Source organism: Haliotis rufescens, unplaced genomic scaffold (genome assembly GCF_023055435.1).
Source record: "Haliotis rufescens isolate VD_foot unplaced genomic scaffold, xgHalRufe1.0.p SCAF_23, whole genome shotgun sequence".
Classification (NCBI taxonomy): domain Eukaryota; kingdom Metazoa; phylum Mollusca; class Gastropoda; order Lepetellida; family Haliotidae; genus Haliotis; species Haliotis rufescens.
In genome coordinates, this window is record NW_025963924.1 from 1,202,380 (window position 1) to 1,218,432 (window position 16,053).

General features: G+C 40.6%; 1 protein-coding gene across 13 annotated transcripts in view; it reads right to left on the bottom strand.

Annotated features, from left to right (window-relative positions):
- Positions 1-16,053, bottom strand: part of LOC124140137 (FERM domain-containing protein 4A-like) — a 214,736-nt gene that overhangs the window by 109,195 nt on the left and 89,488 nt on the right. For all 13 annotated transcript variants that reach the window (XM_046507534.2, XM_046507532.2, XM_046507543.2 and 10 more), the window contains exons 4-5: positions 5,890-5,982; positions 4,548-4,632 (exon numbers count right to left, since the gene is read on the bottom strand). In XM_046507534.2, the coding sequence (XP_046363490.2) occupies positions 4,548-4,632; positions 5,890-5,982 (178 nt within the window). The remainder of the gene's footprint in view (positions 1-4,547; positions 4,633-5,889; positions 5,983-16,053) is intronic.

A 16,053-nucleotide genomic window follows, 5' to 3' on the forward strand; every position in this document is an offset into this window, starting at 1 on the left:
CCTCATGGAACAAATACATGTACACGTGGTATCTTAATAACAACATCAGGAGGATTCCCTGAAACCAGAAACCATTTGATGTCATGGTCAGTTTAGATAGCAGACAACTAACTGACACTGTCCTACAGAGTTGATTGACAGCTGTAACATGCTGACATGTGGTATTTGTGGCCTGGACACCATTCTACCAGATCTTGATGTCTCTCTCAGCCAAAACTTTTGAGCCCCTGTCCCCATTTTGACCGGCTATGTGTCGTCATGATTCAGGATGTCAGACAACCATCACCATGCTGTAGCTAGTATCTGGCAGTGGCATCAGATGGGCTGGGCTAGTATCTGGTCAAAATGTCCACAAGGGGTCACTGCTTTGAGCAGATGAGTAAATCGTATTTGATGCCACAGTCAGCAACTGTACAGCTACATCATCAGGCCTATCAATGAAACTATTCATTATGTACACACTTTAAAAACAGCCGCACAAATTCCAAACAAGACACCATTCTCAAAAAGTGTGCTTCGTAATGATCAAACCCTCTCCACTCCCCATCACAACAGCCTCCAAGCACACACATTTTCACACATCAAATCACGCTGACCGCAACAAACCGAGTGCGCATGCATCCCGTTTGTTGCAGTCTCGACTGATAATGTGGGTTTTAACTCATGGGGATTGTGTCTTGTTTGGAATTTCTGTGGTTGTTTCCATTTAAAGTGCGTACATATTCCATCGTTTGGTTGTTCGATCCCTGCTGGTTTTCCATTGATAAGCCTGATCAGGATCACTGTAGATAATCCAGTCAGTGGGTGATAACACCAGCAATGATCGAAGCCATCAGGATACAATGACAGACAATCAACCACATGACATCTTGTGACCACCTGATTCTCATCAGTCTACAAGCATTGGAAGGTTGTCATCTGGCAAATATGACCAAGGTAGTCAATTCCTAACCAGTTGCATTCAGTAACACTTGAGTGACTTTGAGCTTCCTGTGCCACAGAGACATAGATCCCACTTTAACATTGTGAAGCAGGCAGAGAGTTAGCTGCTATCTGGTTAGAGGAGTAGATGAGAATGTCGGAGGTTCCACAATTAGCTGCTGCCATACTGGCTGTTATCACTGCCACAGCATGTTGCACCAGGTGGAAGGGAGACATCTCCACACAAATGTCAGCTTCTCAAAAAGTCAAAAACATATATCCATGACCAGGCTTATTTATCCTGTAATTTTATCATGAGCAAAGTTTCAGTAAATGTCAAGAAAAAACAAGGCTTGGTGGTGCTTCATGGTAAAACAATGGGACAATAAGACATCAGAAGTTATCGAAGAAAGAACAGGAACAATAACAAAGAACAGGAACACTAACAGAGAACCATGAAACACAGGAGACCCCATAAATGTCAAAACTAAGCCCTGATCCTCTTTCAAACATCACTGTTTACAGAGAGACTTAAAACAAGAACCCTCCACCCTGAGACACTGGCTGAGGAGTACCTATTGATTACAATTCCTGACCTAACCAGGTACACTGGCAGGGACATATCTGGTGCCTGTCGATGGAGTTGGCATAGAGTGCCAAGACATAATTCATTGAATACTCTGAAAGGTATCACACTGAAGCAAATTATCAAGCACAATGGCAGCCATTATGTACACACAATCACCAGTTCAGGGACTTAAATAACAACCTGCATGGAGAAATGATGACCTTTCTGCCCAAGAGCTCCGTGTGTGTGAATGTTGTTTTACGCCAGGCAATATTTCAGCTATATCATGACCTATAAATAATGAAGTCTTGACAAGGCAAACCAGTGACCGAAAACATAAGCAATGATCCAGGGCATGATGACACACAAATCAACCAAGCCTGACCACCGGATCCTCTTTGGTTGACTTTAATTTATTTTGTTAGGTAATTAACTTGAGATGGAGATTGGTTTGGAAAAATCAAGGTCTATTAAATCTTCCCGAGGCAGGAGAGTTAACTGACTTAAAGAGTCCAGTTTCCACCCTTGCCGAACTAGGCTGGAATTCCTGGGCTCCATTGTAGCGCCACCAGTGGCTATTATGAGTTACGTCCCTTCTATGCCTCTCCTATGGACCAATCAGATTCTACCTCTCGCATTGCTTGCATTTGCTTCAAACAAAATTGCAGCCAAGTCAAGAAGATCTAATAAGATTATCAATATCTATATTGTGATAAAATGGGTCTCACATCGTGAAGTGCATCAAATCACATGAGCACCTTGATTAAAAACAGGAAAAGAATCGGAAAATATCTGTTGACAACGAGTTGACGGTGCACATGCTTTGCAAATCCTGCAATCAACTGAAATCTGCTGCACGTCAGTTTACGAACTGAATTTCAATTTCGGCTCGCGATTTTGATTGGACTATGCATAGACTCGTTAGTCCAGCCAAACTGTAACTCCATAATACCAGCCTAGTTTGGCAAGGGTGGAAACTGGACTTTTGTCAATTAACTCCCTTGCCTCAGGAAGATGGGTCAATTCAAATCTCAAGGCCATTTAATATAGAATCTAGATTCCAGTATTTTAAAGCCTGTGGGAACTCTGCAAAGTCAAATAATAATCAACTCCATCCTTACACCAACTATACACTCTCCTGCCTGACACACCTCACTGAGCCAACATGGCAGATACGTGTACAATCTGGCAGCAATGATGTACGTGTCATGATGACATGCACGATCTTCCCACCCCCCTGCCTCATCCAGCTGAGCTGACACCAGACTCTCTGACAACCATAAAACCTGCACTAACATTTTCATTCCATGACACAAACCACTCACAGGGAAACAGGAAATTACTTCAATTTCAGAAAACAACCTAACTTAAAATAAAGGTAAGTATTTTTTCAAAGAAGTGTACATCAAAGAGAAGCTGACAGAGACAAAGAGTATAAAAATAGCCCCATAAAGGATCATGACAGTGCTTTTGTTCTGTTTTTCAAATACAAGAACCACGAGTCCCACTTTGATGCATTATCAAAAACTCTGTTGAAATACATGTTTAGGGAAGTTCAACTTATATTTGTCAATTTGTCTAAAAACAGATGCGACAAAAAACAGATCTGACCTCATTAATAAATATGATTTTTTTGCTGAGGTTCAGGGAGGTAAGCTGCTGACACTGACATATGATTGGCACCATCAACTGCTACCACCAGCTATGTCTACATGTACAGAGGTTGGGGGCATTCCTTGAGCTGTTCATTTGCCTGGATGAAGACAAGAGCCTGTGAAGGTTCCTCTCAATAAAGACACATTGCTTGAAAGATTCTGACATTGGTTTCAGCATCACTGAAGAAATAAATGCCAATCCTAACAACTGAGAGAGATAGAAATGTAATTCATGTCATATTTCATTTCATCATTTTTTGGTCTAAAAGTGAATGTGTGACTTCAGCTTTTTGTCGGAAGGCCGAGTCCAGTGAAAATCTGTTTGGTCTAGTAAGTTCAGCAATTAAAAGTCCATATAATGACACTAAATATACTGAAAATGATGTTCATTAACTGAGAGCCATGTTTGGGGCCAGAAGAAAACGAAATTTTTGGCACACACTGTAGTACAGTGACTGTGTTTAGGCATGGGGAAAATTTTACAACCAAACCTAGGCAAAGTATCGTAATCTGAGCCAATCTGGGATCCAAACTAATCAATATAAATAACTGATCCTTGTAGCTATAAGGGAGACAACTCTGCAAAGACCGAAAGTATTCATGATCATCAGCCATCATCTCGGCCCAAATTGAGCACAATACAGAGTGGTTGAGTGAGTGAGGTTGTGACTGAGTGAGGTTGTGAGTGAGGTTGTGAGTGAGTGAGTGAGTGAGGTTGTGAGTGAGTAAGTAAATGAGTGATAAATCACACTGCAGTCAGGTATATTCAAGCTGTATCACTGCTGCCAGCAAATAACAGTGTTGAACCAGACACACAAGCGATTGACAGCATGAGCAATGGTCCACAGCCTCAGGGCAGGATGACACTCAATCAGCCATGTCACATACTGTGAGTGAGTGAACATAGCTCAACCCCACTTTGATCAGAATGTCAGTCATATCAGGGCCTGCCAGCTAGACGTGGGAGGGAAGCCAAAGTGATGCAGGTCTTAAACCTTTTGGTGACGCAACTCTGACATCATCATCAGCAGCAGCAGCTCTTGCAGCATGTTTGGGGTACTGCTGACATATTCTGCCCCAGAAAGCGCCCGAGTTAACACTACTAAATACAACAAAATTCGATACCCGTGAAAATCAGGGTAAGAATAGGTCTTCAGCAACCGATGCTTGCTGCAAAAGGCGACTATGCTTGTCCTAAGACACAACTAACGGGATTGAGTAGTCAGGCTCGCTGACTTGATTGATGCATGTCATTGTATTCCAAATGCGTTGATCGATGCTCATGATGTCAATCATTGGATTGTCTGTTCCTGACTCGTTTATTAACAGACCACCATCACATAGCTGGAATATTGCTGAGCTGAACAGCAAACAACACAATGTGACTTGAGAATGGGACCTACCTTGAATACAGCTTGCCTTGCGTTGAGGTAAAATAGTTCCACTGTAGCACTGTCCCTTAGTAACCCTATTGTTTCTATATAGTAGCTGCAACACAACAGAGGCTCAATCAGTCATTGGAAACTATAAAAAAATCATATTTGCAATTAACAAAATGCTTTTTTTATCAAATCCTGCTGAATTCTAGAAGAAAAAACCCAGTTTGAATCAGCATACATACACTTGACAAAAAACTACGCAAGTAGTTTTAAAATTATCTGCCAGACAGTTGGGCAGGTGGAGGAAATTTCAGCCCGATAGAAAAGTTACCAGCCATGGGCAGGCAGGCTGGCAGTTATTTCGGACACTGTCATCAATACTCATCAGTTGATCATCAACTGAGACTAAAATGTTACCTAATTCATTTCCTCCTGCTTATTCAAGCTGAAACCATCACTCATCCTGAAACTCATATCAAATCCTGAAAGCTTTCACTAACATTCTTAGCCTTTTTTCAAACAGTCACACCATTACAAGACCTATTACCCACTAAAAGTGACTTACACAAGTAATCAAATTTGTCACACAATACACCGACCAAACTGAAAAGGGCTTTCAGAAATGGAGCAGGGAGGCATATCCCTCCTTTGAACTAACAAAGCTGATATATTGGTGTTGTGTGGACTAGATTGAACATGGGCCTGGCATATTGACACAAGTGATTGTCACTGAGGTGGCACACTGTGCGTTCCTGTTGTTCACTATGGCCTGGCCAGAACCAGGAAACTATGCAGCCGTTCGGGGAAATGGGAGAAGTTTGTCAGGTGGCCACATTTCTCAACAGTTTATTTTTTAACTCCCTTTTCATTTTCGTTCTTTCCTCACGTATATTAGTCACAGCAAAAAATGTAACACTGAATATTCGAAACTTCAAAAGATGTTGCTGCTTGAGTTTTTGCTTTGTCTCAAAGGACCTCCAGCTGCTTTTTGTTAAGCATTGGCTGATTTTAATTTTGGGAAAGAATATCTTGATAAAACATTTTCTCTTTTTGTTAAAAAAGTGGTTGTAAGAACATTCTGTTATATTTAAAAATCCTTTTATTTACAACAAAGAAAAATGTTGACGCTTTCAAATTAAGTTCATGTTCTGACATAAGTTTCCCCACCTATCCGTGTAAATACAACTTTAGGTGGGTCTACATTAGCTGCGTGAACAATTTGTCACCTAATGTTGGTGAAAATTTATAAGCGTTACCAGATTCGCGACAAACTTCAGTGTCAATCAGAGTAATTTAGTGTCATTTCTAATGTTTACAACAAAATAATTTTCACATTTTAAGATATGAATCCTATTTCAGCACCTACCTTATAGAGAAATGTAGTATAAGTGCTCCAGTCTTCTTGCCAAAGTCGTGATCCAACACCCGTTTATCAAGATTCAACCAGTTGAAGTGATGGCTGGAATAGAAAGAGAAGAGCGTTGACGACTCGCCTTCACCACACCACACGTCCGTTACTCAACAGGTTGTGTCCAGCTAACAAATCCTGCCCTGACCCTTCAGGATCACTGGACAGGAACACTGGCATTACTTATTAACAATAAGACACATGGTGTACACAAGTTAAAACTGCCAGACTGACGAGATGCCATAACACAACTCAAATAGCACCTTCTTCAGGTAATCTCTTTGAGAACAAAGAATATGTCCGAAATGTCTTTTTAATCTGATGTAATCTCGTTCCACACCTACCGACCAGACAAAAAATATGTAAACCAAGAATTATGAAAAACCTGGCGAAAATAGTTTTCATAACCATGTTATATCTAGGTCCATTTCATAACATCCTTGATGGAGTTCCATTGATGGTGTTTCTAAAGTTCTCTTCATGTTGACTAAACATGTGTACTTATTTATAGTTTTTCAGCATTTTCTGAGACTCACTTTCATATATTGTATTTATAATAGTTTTAGTTTTAGTTTTTTATGTTAATTTTCTATGCTGCATTTTACACTGTTTGCAAAGTTCACTGCTGTACAAAACAGAGTTGATGACAACTGAACAAGACTGAAGTGATCCTTATACATATTTGCTGTGTACTTGGACATGTAGTATTTTTGTGTACAAATTATTAACACTATACTACAAAGAAATCTATATGCACATGACAGAGAATTCCCTCTCCTTGAAAGCAGTTCCTGGAATACCTGAGCAGTCATTGCCACCACAGCTATGAAGGCTGGGCTGTCAGTATATATTCCCCTGCAGTACTTCGCCTTCCTAATATATAACACACCAATACCACTTTCTATCTGTCACTCAGCTTGTCACCACTCTCTAGCTGTCACTCAGCTTGTCACCACGATTTCATGTTGATTAGAAGTGGCTGAACATATGAACAGGATCTGTACTATAATAACTCAAATTCCCAAACATGTCTACAATATTTTGGCAAGTCTACGCATTTTTAACTTCAGAAAATGAAGAGACTCATGGGTTCCTGTCTATTATCAAAAGAATAAATCTTAAAACATTTTCATTTCAGACACAAAATGTTTGTCTGCCACAAAGAGTACAGACCTTAGTCAGTGTGTAATGCCCAATCTGACATACTATCTTATAAGAAATGCTAATTTCAGAGGCAAAATGTCAGTCTACCACATAGACACAAGGTTATACACATACGGAACACTAATATTCAAAGCATTTTCAAGGCTTTTCAAGACTGCCAACTGTCATTTTCAGTTTTTTTTATTTTTATTAAATCCAGCATAGTGTATATTAATCATAAAAAGCAGTATGACCATCACACATTTTCCAACAAGATTCATTTTTCAACCCAAAATTAAACAATTAAGTCTATTATGAATTCTTCAGGGTCTTTGGCACACAAATCTATCACTGTCACAAATCTCACTTAAACACCTGTACATATTTTTGTGTGCTTAATACTTTGATTAACAAGTATATGTCATTATGTACAAATTCAAGGGATTTCAAACTATTTTGGTGATTTTCAAGACTTTTCAAGGTTGACACTAAAATTCAAGGCTTTTCAAGAGGGACCTCAGTCATTCAGACACAGTATCATAGAACAAATGCCAAGCCTGTGTCCCTTGAAGAAGAGCAGTGTGAGTGCTGTAGAGATAAAGTCTTGTGATGCAAATGCGTCTGGATGGACAAGAATCGCTTTTTCTCCCACAGCAAGATGTAAGTATGCCCAGAAATATCGCAGAGAATAATCAATATGCTACATCTTGGCTTTTTCTATTCCTACCACCGTAGTCCTAACATAGTCCAATTAGTGCCATGTCCCGATATTCATATGAATAACTGCGGGTCTCATCAGCACAGGATGTAGATGGCACTCCACATATAGAATACAGATGGTATTACTTGAGACAGCCCTGCTCCCCAATAAATCTGGCTGCTTGGTCAACCGACTTGAAGCATCCTCCATACTTGAGGCAAGGATTTCAGAGGCAGTTTCTTCTAATTGGTTTGGAGTTTTTGGTAATATGGGAAGATGTTGGTAATTATAGCTAGTTAGTTTGAGAAATAATTACATGTATCAAAAGCATTTACTATGAAATCAGGAAAATATGTTAGGCAATTAGCAGGGGTGCAACTGTTTTCATCAGTGAGTGCAGACTGGTGGATCCTAGATTCCTACACTGACAGGTGAAACCACAGCAGCTTGGATCCTAGATTCTTACACTGACAGGTGAAACCACAGCAGCTTGGATCCTAGATTCTTACACTGACAGGTGAAACCACAGCAGCTTGGATCCTAGATTCTTACACTGACAGGTGAAACCACAGCAGCTTGGATTCTAGATTCTTACACTGACAGGTGAAACCACAGCAGCTTGGATCCTAGATTCCTACACTGACAGGTGAAACCACAGCAGCTTGGATCCTAGATTCCTACACTGACAGGTGAAACAACAGCAGCTTGGATCCTAGATTCCTACACTGACAGGTAAAACCACATCAGCTTGGATCCTAGATTCCTACACTGACAGGTGAAACCACAGCAGCTTGGATCCTAGATTTAGGCACCAGTTGACTGGTGAAACCACAGCAGCTTGGATCCTAGATTCATACACTGACAGGTGAAACCACAGCAGCTTGGATCCTAGATTTAGGCACCAGTTGACTGGTGAAACCACAGCAGCTTGGATCCTATACATATATCCTATATCATCTATCATACACATATTGGTACACACATATCTAGAATCATGTCATACCCACATTGAAGCATAAATTCCACATCCTACTATCACCAGCTTCCACTGCCATCAGAACTGTACAGCCAGAACCAGATAAGCCAAGACAAGCCAAGATGAGCCGAGATGAGCTGAGCTGAAGAGAAGCAGCCCCAACAGGTCGAAGGAAGGAATGCTACCTGAACCGATGGACCGATGGGCCGTCATATGGACTAAACATGTAGGTCAAGCTCCGAGGAATCAACACAGACTTGCTGGACCTTCTAGGCTGTGGTGAGCCTGGTGATGGCATATCAAACACAGCGGCTGGTACAAAGATTTCCCCCCTTGTGTTTTACTGTCTGATATACAACACAGACAAGTGTGGAGAGGAACCACTTAGTGGCGGGCTCATGGCACCCATCCAGACACAAGTTCTGCACCAATACCATTGTTCTGACTTTGTCTTCACTGTCTTATTCCTCAACAATGTTAGACATAAAGGAAGGTTCTAGGATCAATAAGGTTCCTTCCAATCGTTGTGAATTAAGGAAACCTAAGGATATTACTTTTAACATCAGCCCATTGACTTATACTTCGAACACTACTATATGGAAGGGATTGGGTACGAGCTATCACAACATAGTGTACTCACTTTGACTCCAAAGATAAATACCATGAGAAATGTGTCATGAAATATAAGATGTTTCTATCACTATAAATCGTAAATGTTTGTCTTGTTCCAAAGCTGACCATACATTATCATTTGTAAGATGCACATAACCGTCAACAATCTGATTCTAACCACACAAGCTCATCACACATGGGGAGCACTTTTCACTGGTATCTCTACAGGACTGCTGCAAGTCTGTGGTGACCTGAACTGGTGTCATGTTTAAGCAAGAAGGGGGATTTACTTCACACTGTCCTGACACAAGCCAGTATTTGCCAGCACTGACCAGGTCTGTTGTTCCACTGATCAAGGTGTGTGAGGTTACCGGGAGACCAGCACACTCAGACATGTCGTTTGTTGGTTCCTACAATAAAGATGCCGGCCACCATGATGTGTTGGGCCTGTGTTTTCAAGTTCAGTTTCCCTCCCTGTGTTGACTCACAATGTACTTTTGTTGTAAACATTTGGACACCAAGTGACTTCAGAGCAAGTGACAAGGTCCCCCATGGCGAACCGAGTGGGGATCCAGTGGTTAGCAGAAACATGGTACAACTGGATGGTCCGAGAAGGTCACTATCACTAGTCTGCATGTCTTAGGAGGGTTTCCTGAACATCAGCCAAGTGGGTGGGTGGGTGGGTGGGTGGGTGGGTGGGTGAGGTGAGGTGAGGTGAGGCGAGGCGAGGCGAGGCGAGGTGAGGCGAGTGAGTGAGTGAGTGAGTGAGTTCCGGGGTGAGTGAGTGAGTGAGTGAGTGTCGGAATCAAAATCCTTTACAACTGAATGTAACAAAAATCTTTTGACTGAGTGTGTGTTTTATGTACCATGAGAAACAACCCACACCATCAGGGAACACAGACACACGGAGCTACACCACACACACAAACTATATTGAATCTGTTCTTGCAACTAGCACTGAGGGAAAACAATCCATATGCTACCATCCTGTCAAATACACCACCGTTGTGCCAGGGCCCTTTTCCTTTGTTTGGACCAACATTCAGTGAGCCACTCTACCAAATACAGCAGTACTGCCATACCAACTCAGATTTCCTTTCACCAACATTTAAAGAGACAGTAAAGTCTAAATTTAACTCACTCTTCAAGGAATCTCTTCCAGATGCCAATGCAACTTATAAAAGGCACAGGAAACAAACTTACAGGATAGTTAAAAATGAAATAAAATTCGAACCCTATCTCAGTCACTGTCAAATAAGAAAATATTTACACTTTTCTTTACCTAAGATTAAGTAACCATAAATTAAATATCATTATCTACATGTTCAACCATTGATGATGAAAAACACTACCTACTTCACCATACCAAACACATTCAAGAAACAAATATACTCTTTGGAAAATTATCCACACAAAATGTAAATGTCCACAATCATGAAAACAAATTATTTCACTACACCCTGTCACATAATGAAACCATCAACATCAATTGCTTTTGTTTTCACATCCATCATTTCAAGCAAAAACACCTGTTGATCTTAATCAACTGATCACATTTTATGCATATATAATCAAATCTGTAATATTGATATTTTTAAATGTTTTTGTGTGTATGTATGTATGTATGTATGTATGTATGTATGTATGTATGTATGTATGTATGTATGTATGTATGTATGTATGTATGTATGATAATGCTCCGTCATTTAAAAGATTGCTTTCTGCACAAAAAATATCTCCAATTTCATTCCCAAAATGTCTAGGCAAAGAAAATCTGCATCTCCTCTCTAGCAATATAATCATAACAATATTTGTATTCTATTGTGTATGTCAATGTTTAATTAGTCATGTTCATGTTTTGTACCCTGCCCCCTGTGGGTGTTTATGTACAATAAATCTTCTTCTTCTTCTATCTGATTTATCACTTCATGGCAGCAGGGGACACACCAGGAAAGGCTTCACACGCTGCACCCACATGGGGAAGTGAACCTGGCTGTGGATGTCTCCTTCATCCTCAACTGTTCCTCAGTATCTCTGCACATCCACTCATGTCAATGTGACTAGTAAGAAATGGCATTTGTAAGAAAACAGGAAATAGCTTTCCCAGCTTGATAGACACTGGGATAAACATCTCAGGCAATGGAGAAGCTTGCAGAATAATCACAATCTACTTTTCCAAACGTAAATATAGGAGAAAAAAGAAACAGCAGCAAAGCAGACTTTCTCCTTTGCAAAGAGAGAAAGATATTGACTTGGTCTGGTTATTTGGTAATTACACAATTGGCCTTCACAAAATGTTCCCATACTGTTAGTTGCTTAACCCCACTCTCAGCAGCATGCCAGTATTTCAGCAGCCTGTACATGATATGGGACAAACCTGGAAACATAACTGAGGCAACCTGGGATTCAAACCCAGGATAACAGGGTTCTGGTGTGCCCAAGGGATGCCACTCTGCACAGCAAATTTAGGCGCTAAGACGACTGGGCCATCCGTGCCCACTCTGTATGGAGGAATCTGAGCTGTCTGTTACTGTAACCATGAGTCAGTTGGCATGCACACACATGCAAATGAAGAATACAAGATGCAAAATCCCTTCATGTTCAATGATGACAGTAACCTTGACATCAAAGCAATTGGAATCACTGTTCCTCGAGAAAGGTGTTAATATGAAAAAGTGTTTAAACAATTTCTCAAAACTGGAATGAGTCCAATAACAGGGTGTCTTAGATATGATATTCTCATTTGTATTTTCAAGCTATTTGAAGAACTTGACTGAAACATGGAAAATGTTAGGCACTCTTCCCATTGCTCAAAGCAGACTGCCCTGAGTTCTAAACATCCTGTAAGTGAGTGTGAAAAAGGGAGGGAGTTAGTGAATTTGAGTGTAACACAGCTTTGAACAGTATTTCAGTTAAATCATGGCTTGTCAGCTTGATGTGAGAGGAAAATCTGAAGTGATGTGGGTTTCACAAAGTTGTAAACGTCTATGACCAGCATCACTTCAGATTTTCTCTCTTGCCATTTTGCTGACAAACCCCGACATTTAATCAAGGTGATTCTTGGATTCGAACCCATGACCATTGGTTTCTGGCATACCCAAGGGATGCAACTCTTAAAAACAAATTGAGGCACCTTAGACACCTACTCTATTCAGTCAAATTATAAAGAGGCTGAACTTGTCAATCAGTCACTCACAACATTAACTGAGTCAGTATACTGTGTAAGTGCAATAATCTTGGATGCGACGTTAAACCCAGTTTCACCTCACCTCACATTATGGTCAGAAACTACGTTTGAACCTGGTTTGGAGGTGTAGAGGATATGTGAGCATCTCATGAGGTTTCCATGAACGTCATTGTATTATAGAACTTGGATGAGTGTCTACCACAGCAAAATGCCCTGCCTGCAATGCCAGACCTGAATAGCTGTTGGTCATCAGGTCATCATGATGAGCGAACACATTAACCACTGGGCTTAAACATCAGCCTTAAACATAGACATGCTTCAACAGATCTGATGTTAAATAAACACTTTAAAATTTAAAATTCAAAATGTTCATCCTTCACAAACTTAAGTTTCCTATGTGAACATCTATCAGTGAAGCTCCCATCATCACCTGGGGCTTCTGGCAAAGGCCTTGTCAATATTTGTCCTGCTACATTCCCACCTCAGTTAGAGACACAACCAGCTTGCACACCACTCCACAAAACTGTAGTAGTGTTCTCGACCTGAATATTCAGGCTTATCAAACAGTGGTCTCTTTCTTCCTCTCCAGCTTACACCTGTGTCACTAATACAGAAATAAGGGCTGGGACGATACATCAACTGTACGATCCAATAGATATCACGATACCTTGCTCACAATCCGAAACGTATCACGATACTTGCAGTTGCATGTGCTCTTATATGTGGTGCGTAAGCCATCTTTTCCATATACAAGAAGGCCAAATACTTGGCACACTGATGATTTACATTTGGCAGTGTCAAACATGAATCAATGGATGTAAATATTTTCACAACAAATTAGTGTTTGGTGTAACAGTAATTAAAGCAACATTTAAGGTAAGGACTGATATCATTTACTCCGATGCATCGGTGTATCGTCCCACTACTAGTAATAATATTATAGAACAAGTACATGGTAATCTCATGTTGCGCCCAACATTCACAAGCACGGATGCAAACTGGCACTAGCCCCGCTAGCCTGAATGAGTTTGGCAGATGTAAAGGGTATCCGGGGAACTAGAAGGCTTTTGTCGGGTGTGTCTCTACATCATCAGGTGAGGCTAATTGGTCCAGTGGATGTTTCAGGTCAATATGCATCCCAGGGACACCATGCATACCTGATCAACCGAGACCTGAGCAGGGGCTTGCTGATCAGTCAGTTACAATGTGTGACGTGTGATTGTGTGCTGATGCTCATGCTGTCAACCACCAGTTTGCCTGTCCAAGATTCTATTATTTGCAGGCTGCTGTCATATAACCTACATATTGCCAACTGTGATGTAAAACAACATTCTCTCCCCATCTTAACTGATCTGATGATCTATACACTACTGTGGCATACTGAAGATTAAATATTGAACTATTTCAAAAGTATTTTAAAATTCATGAACACAAAATCAGCAGTTATCATAAATAATTACACATAGCTTGATTAATATCCTGGATAACTGTAATTACCATATTCGACATAATAAGTGCCCCGCTCTAATAAGGGCCCACGGCTATATTTGCTAATATATTGGCTAGTGAATAATCCCAATTAGCACCCCTTCCGATTGATCAATGCACACTAGACTTATTTATTTGTGTATAATACGCAATCATGTGTTATATGCACCCTTAATTATGGGCAATTAAATTCTGGAAATTATATCTGTCGTGTATGATGCGCACATAATTTTCATTTGTATCATTTCAGGCTGTCAGCATAAACCACGAAGTTTACGATCTTTCAACACTGTTTTTTTTTCTTACCAAAATTATATTGTAATAAGAGCCGCTATTTCTAATTTTGAGAGCGCCCCGGGCACTTATTACATCGAATATGGTATAGGTAAAAATTCAGCAGGAAAATTGTACTTTCCTTCAACAATACTGTAAATGATAACATCTGACTTATTGAATGAAACGAGTGAAATAAAAAAAAAACATTAAAGATTTAACATTTAAAGCACTCAGTCTCGCCCACCGCTCCAAATCTAGAAATGAAACTACAGCTGACAACAGGGGTCCGGAAAATTTAAAATCCCAATCGAACATTTGCATTTAGGCCACGCCCCCTTCAAATAGCGTATTTATGTACGACTTTTCACACACATTACAAGTTGTTATGTACAGTGTTCCCTCGTTATTGAGCGCTTCAGTTATAGCGCGGTAAAGCATGGCTCCCAAAAGCCTGACAAGTTGCTATAAATCACAACACTTGACATATTTTGGAAGGGCAATACTCTCATTAATAAATTCCAACAATCCTCATGACATAAGCCCTCAATTCCAGCAAGCTTGGTCACCATGAGAGTTTCAAAATCAGGCACACATGAGTTACACGACTGACTCACTGTCTCCTTCATGCCCTACTCCATCAGGCCAGCAATAAATACACTGACCCCCTTTCCACCTGCCCCCCACCCCCACCCCCACCCCACCCAACCACCCACATACCAGGCCCATCCTCACCCAGCGACATCCTACATATCAAATATAGCCCAAATCTAGTTTCCACAACGCAGTAAATATTTACCTGGTGGTCTGTCATAAACCCATCCCACCCCCACGCTGTGTTTACCTGTCACAAGTCAACGTCTCTCCCTCAATAGCCTCTCCCTCAATAGCCGGCTCGGAGTCTAAACAAACCCGCTCAACCCTATCACCACCACACGAGACATCCATGATAAACACATGCCCTCATGTCCAACTTTCTAAATGAACATAGGGTACAATTTGAACAAGTAGTGTATCAGTCAATATTCATTAAAAGGCCATATGACCCCCGAATATCCGGGGAGAGAATATGTCAACCCATGCTTGCCGTAAAAGGTGACTATGCTTGTTCCTAAAAGGCGACTAACAGGATTGGGTGGTCGGGATCGGGTGGCTCGGCTCGCTGACTTGGTTGCATGTCATCGTATCCCAAATGCATGGATCAAGGTCATGATGTCAATCACTGGATTGTCTGATACAGACTCGATTATTTACAGACCACAGTCATATTGCTAAGTGCAACAGATCAATATAGCTATGTAACGCAATTAATTCAACCTGAATATGCTTGTCCATTTTAGTGGGTTTTTTTTCAAGAACTGTCAGATTAAAAAAATTAAACCAATAAATAGAAATCAGAGATGTTTTCCATCAGTATCACCACGTCGGCCTTATAAACTGATGTACGCTCAACACATTGGCATTCCCAATATAATGTGAAGCAACTTTAATGCACAGTTTTCACTCAAGATAGATCTTAAGATAGAATCTGACAAAAGTGACTGATTGGATGCCTAACTTCAGAGGCTGTCATGCATAAGAGATGAATAATGCACAGCTCTCCTTCATCTGACAAAAGCCGCCCTACCTTTCCATGCACCATTCCACACAAGGCTATTGGAGTTATCTCCCATTAAACCAGATTTTCTCAACACTCATCAAAGGAAGTGATCATGAAGCTTGCCACATTCGGCATGGGAACAT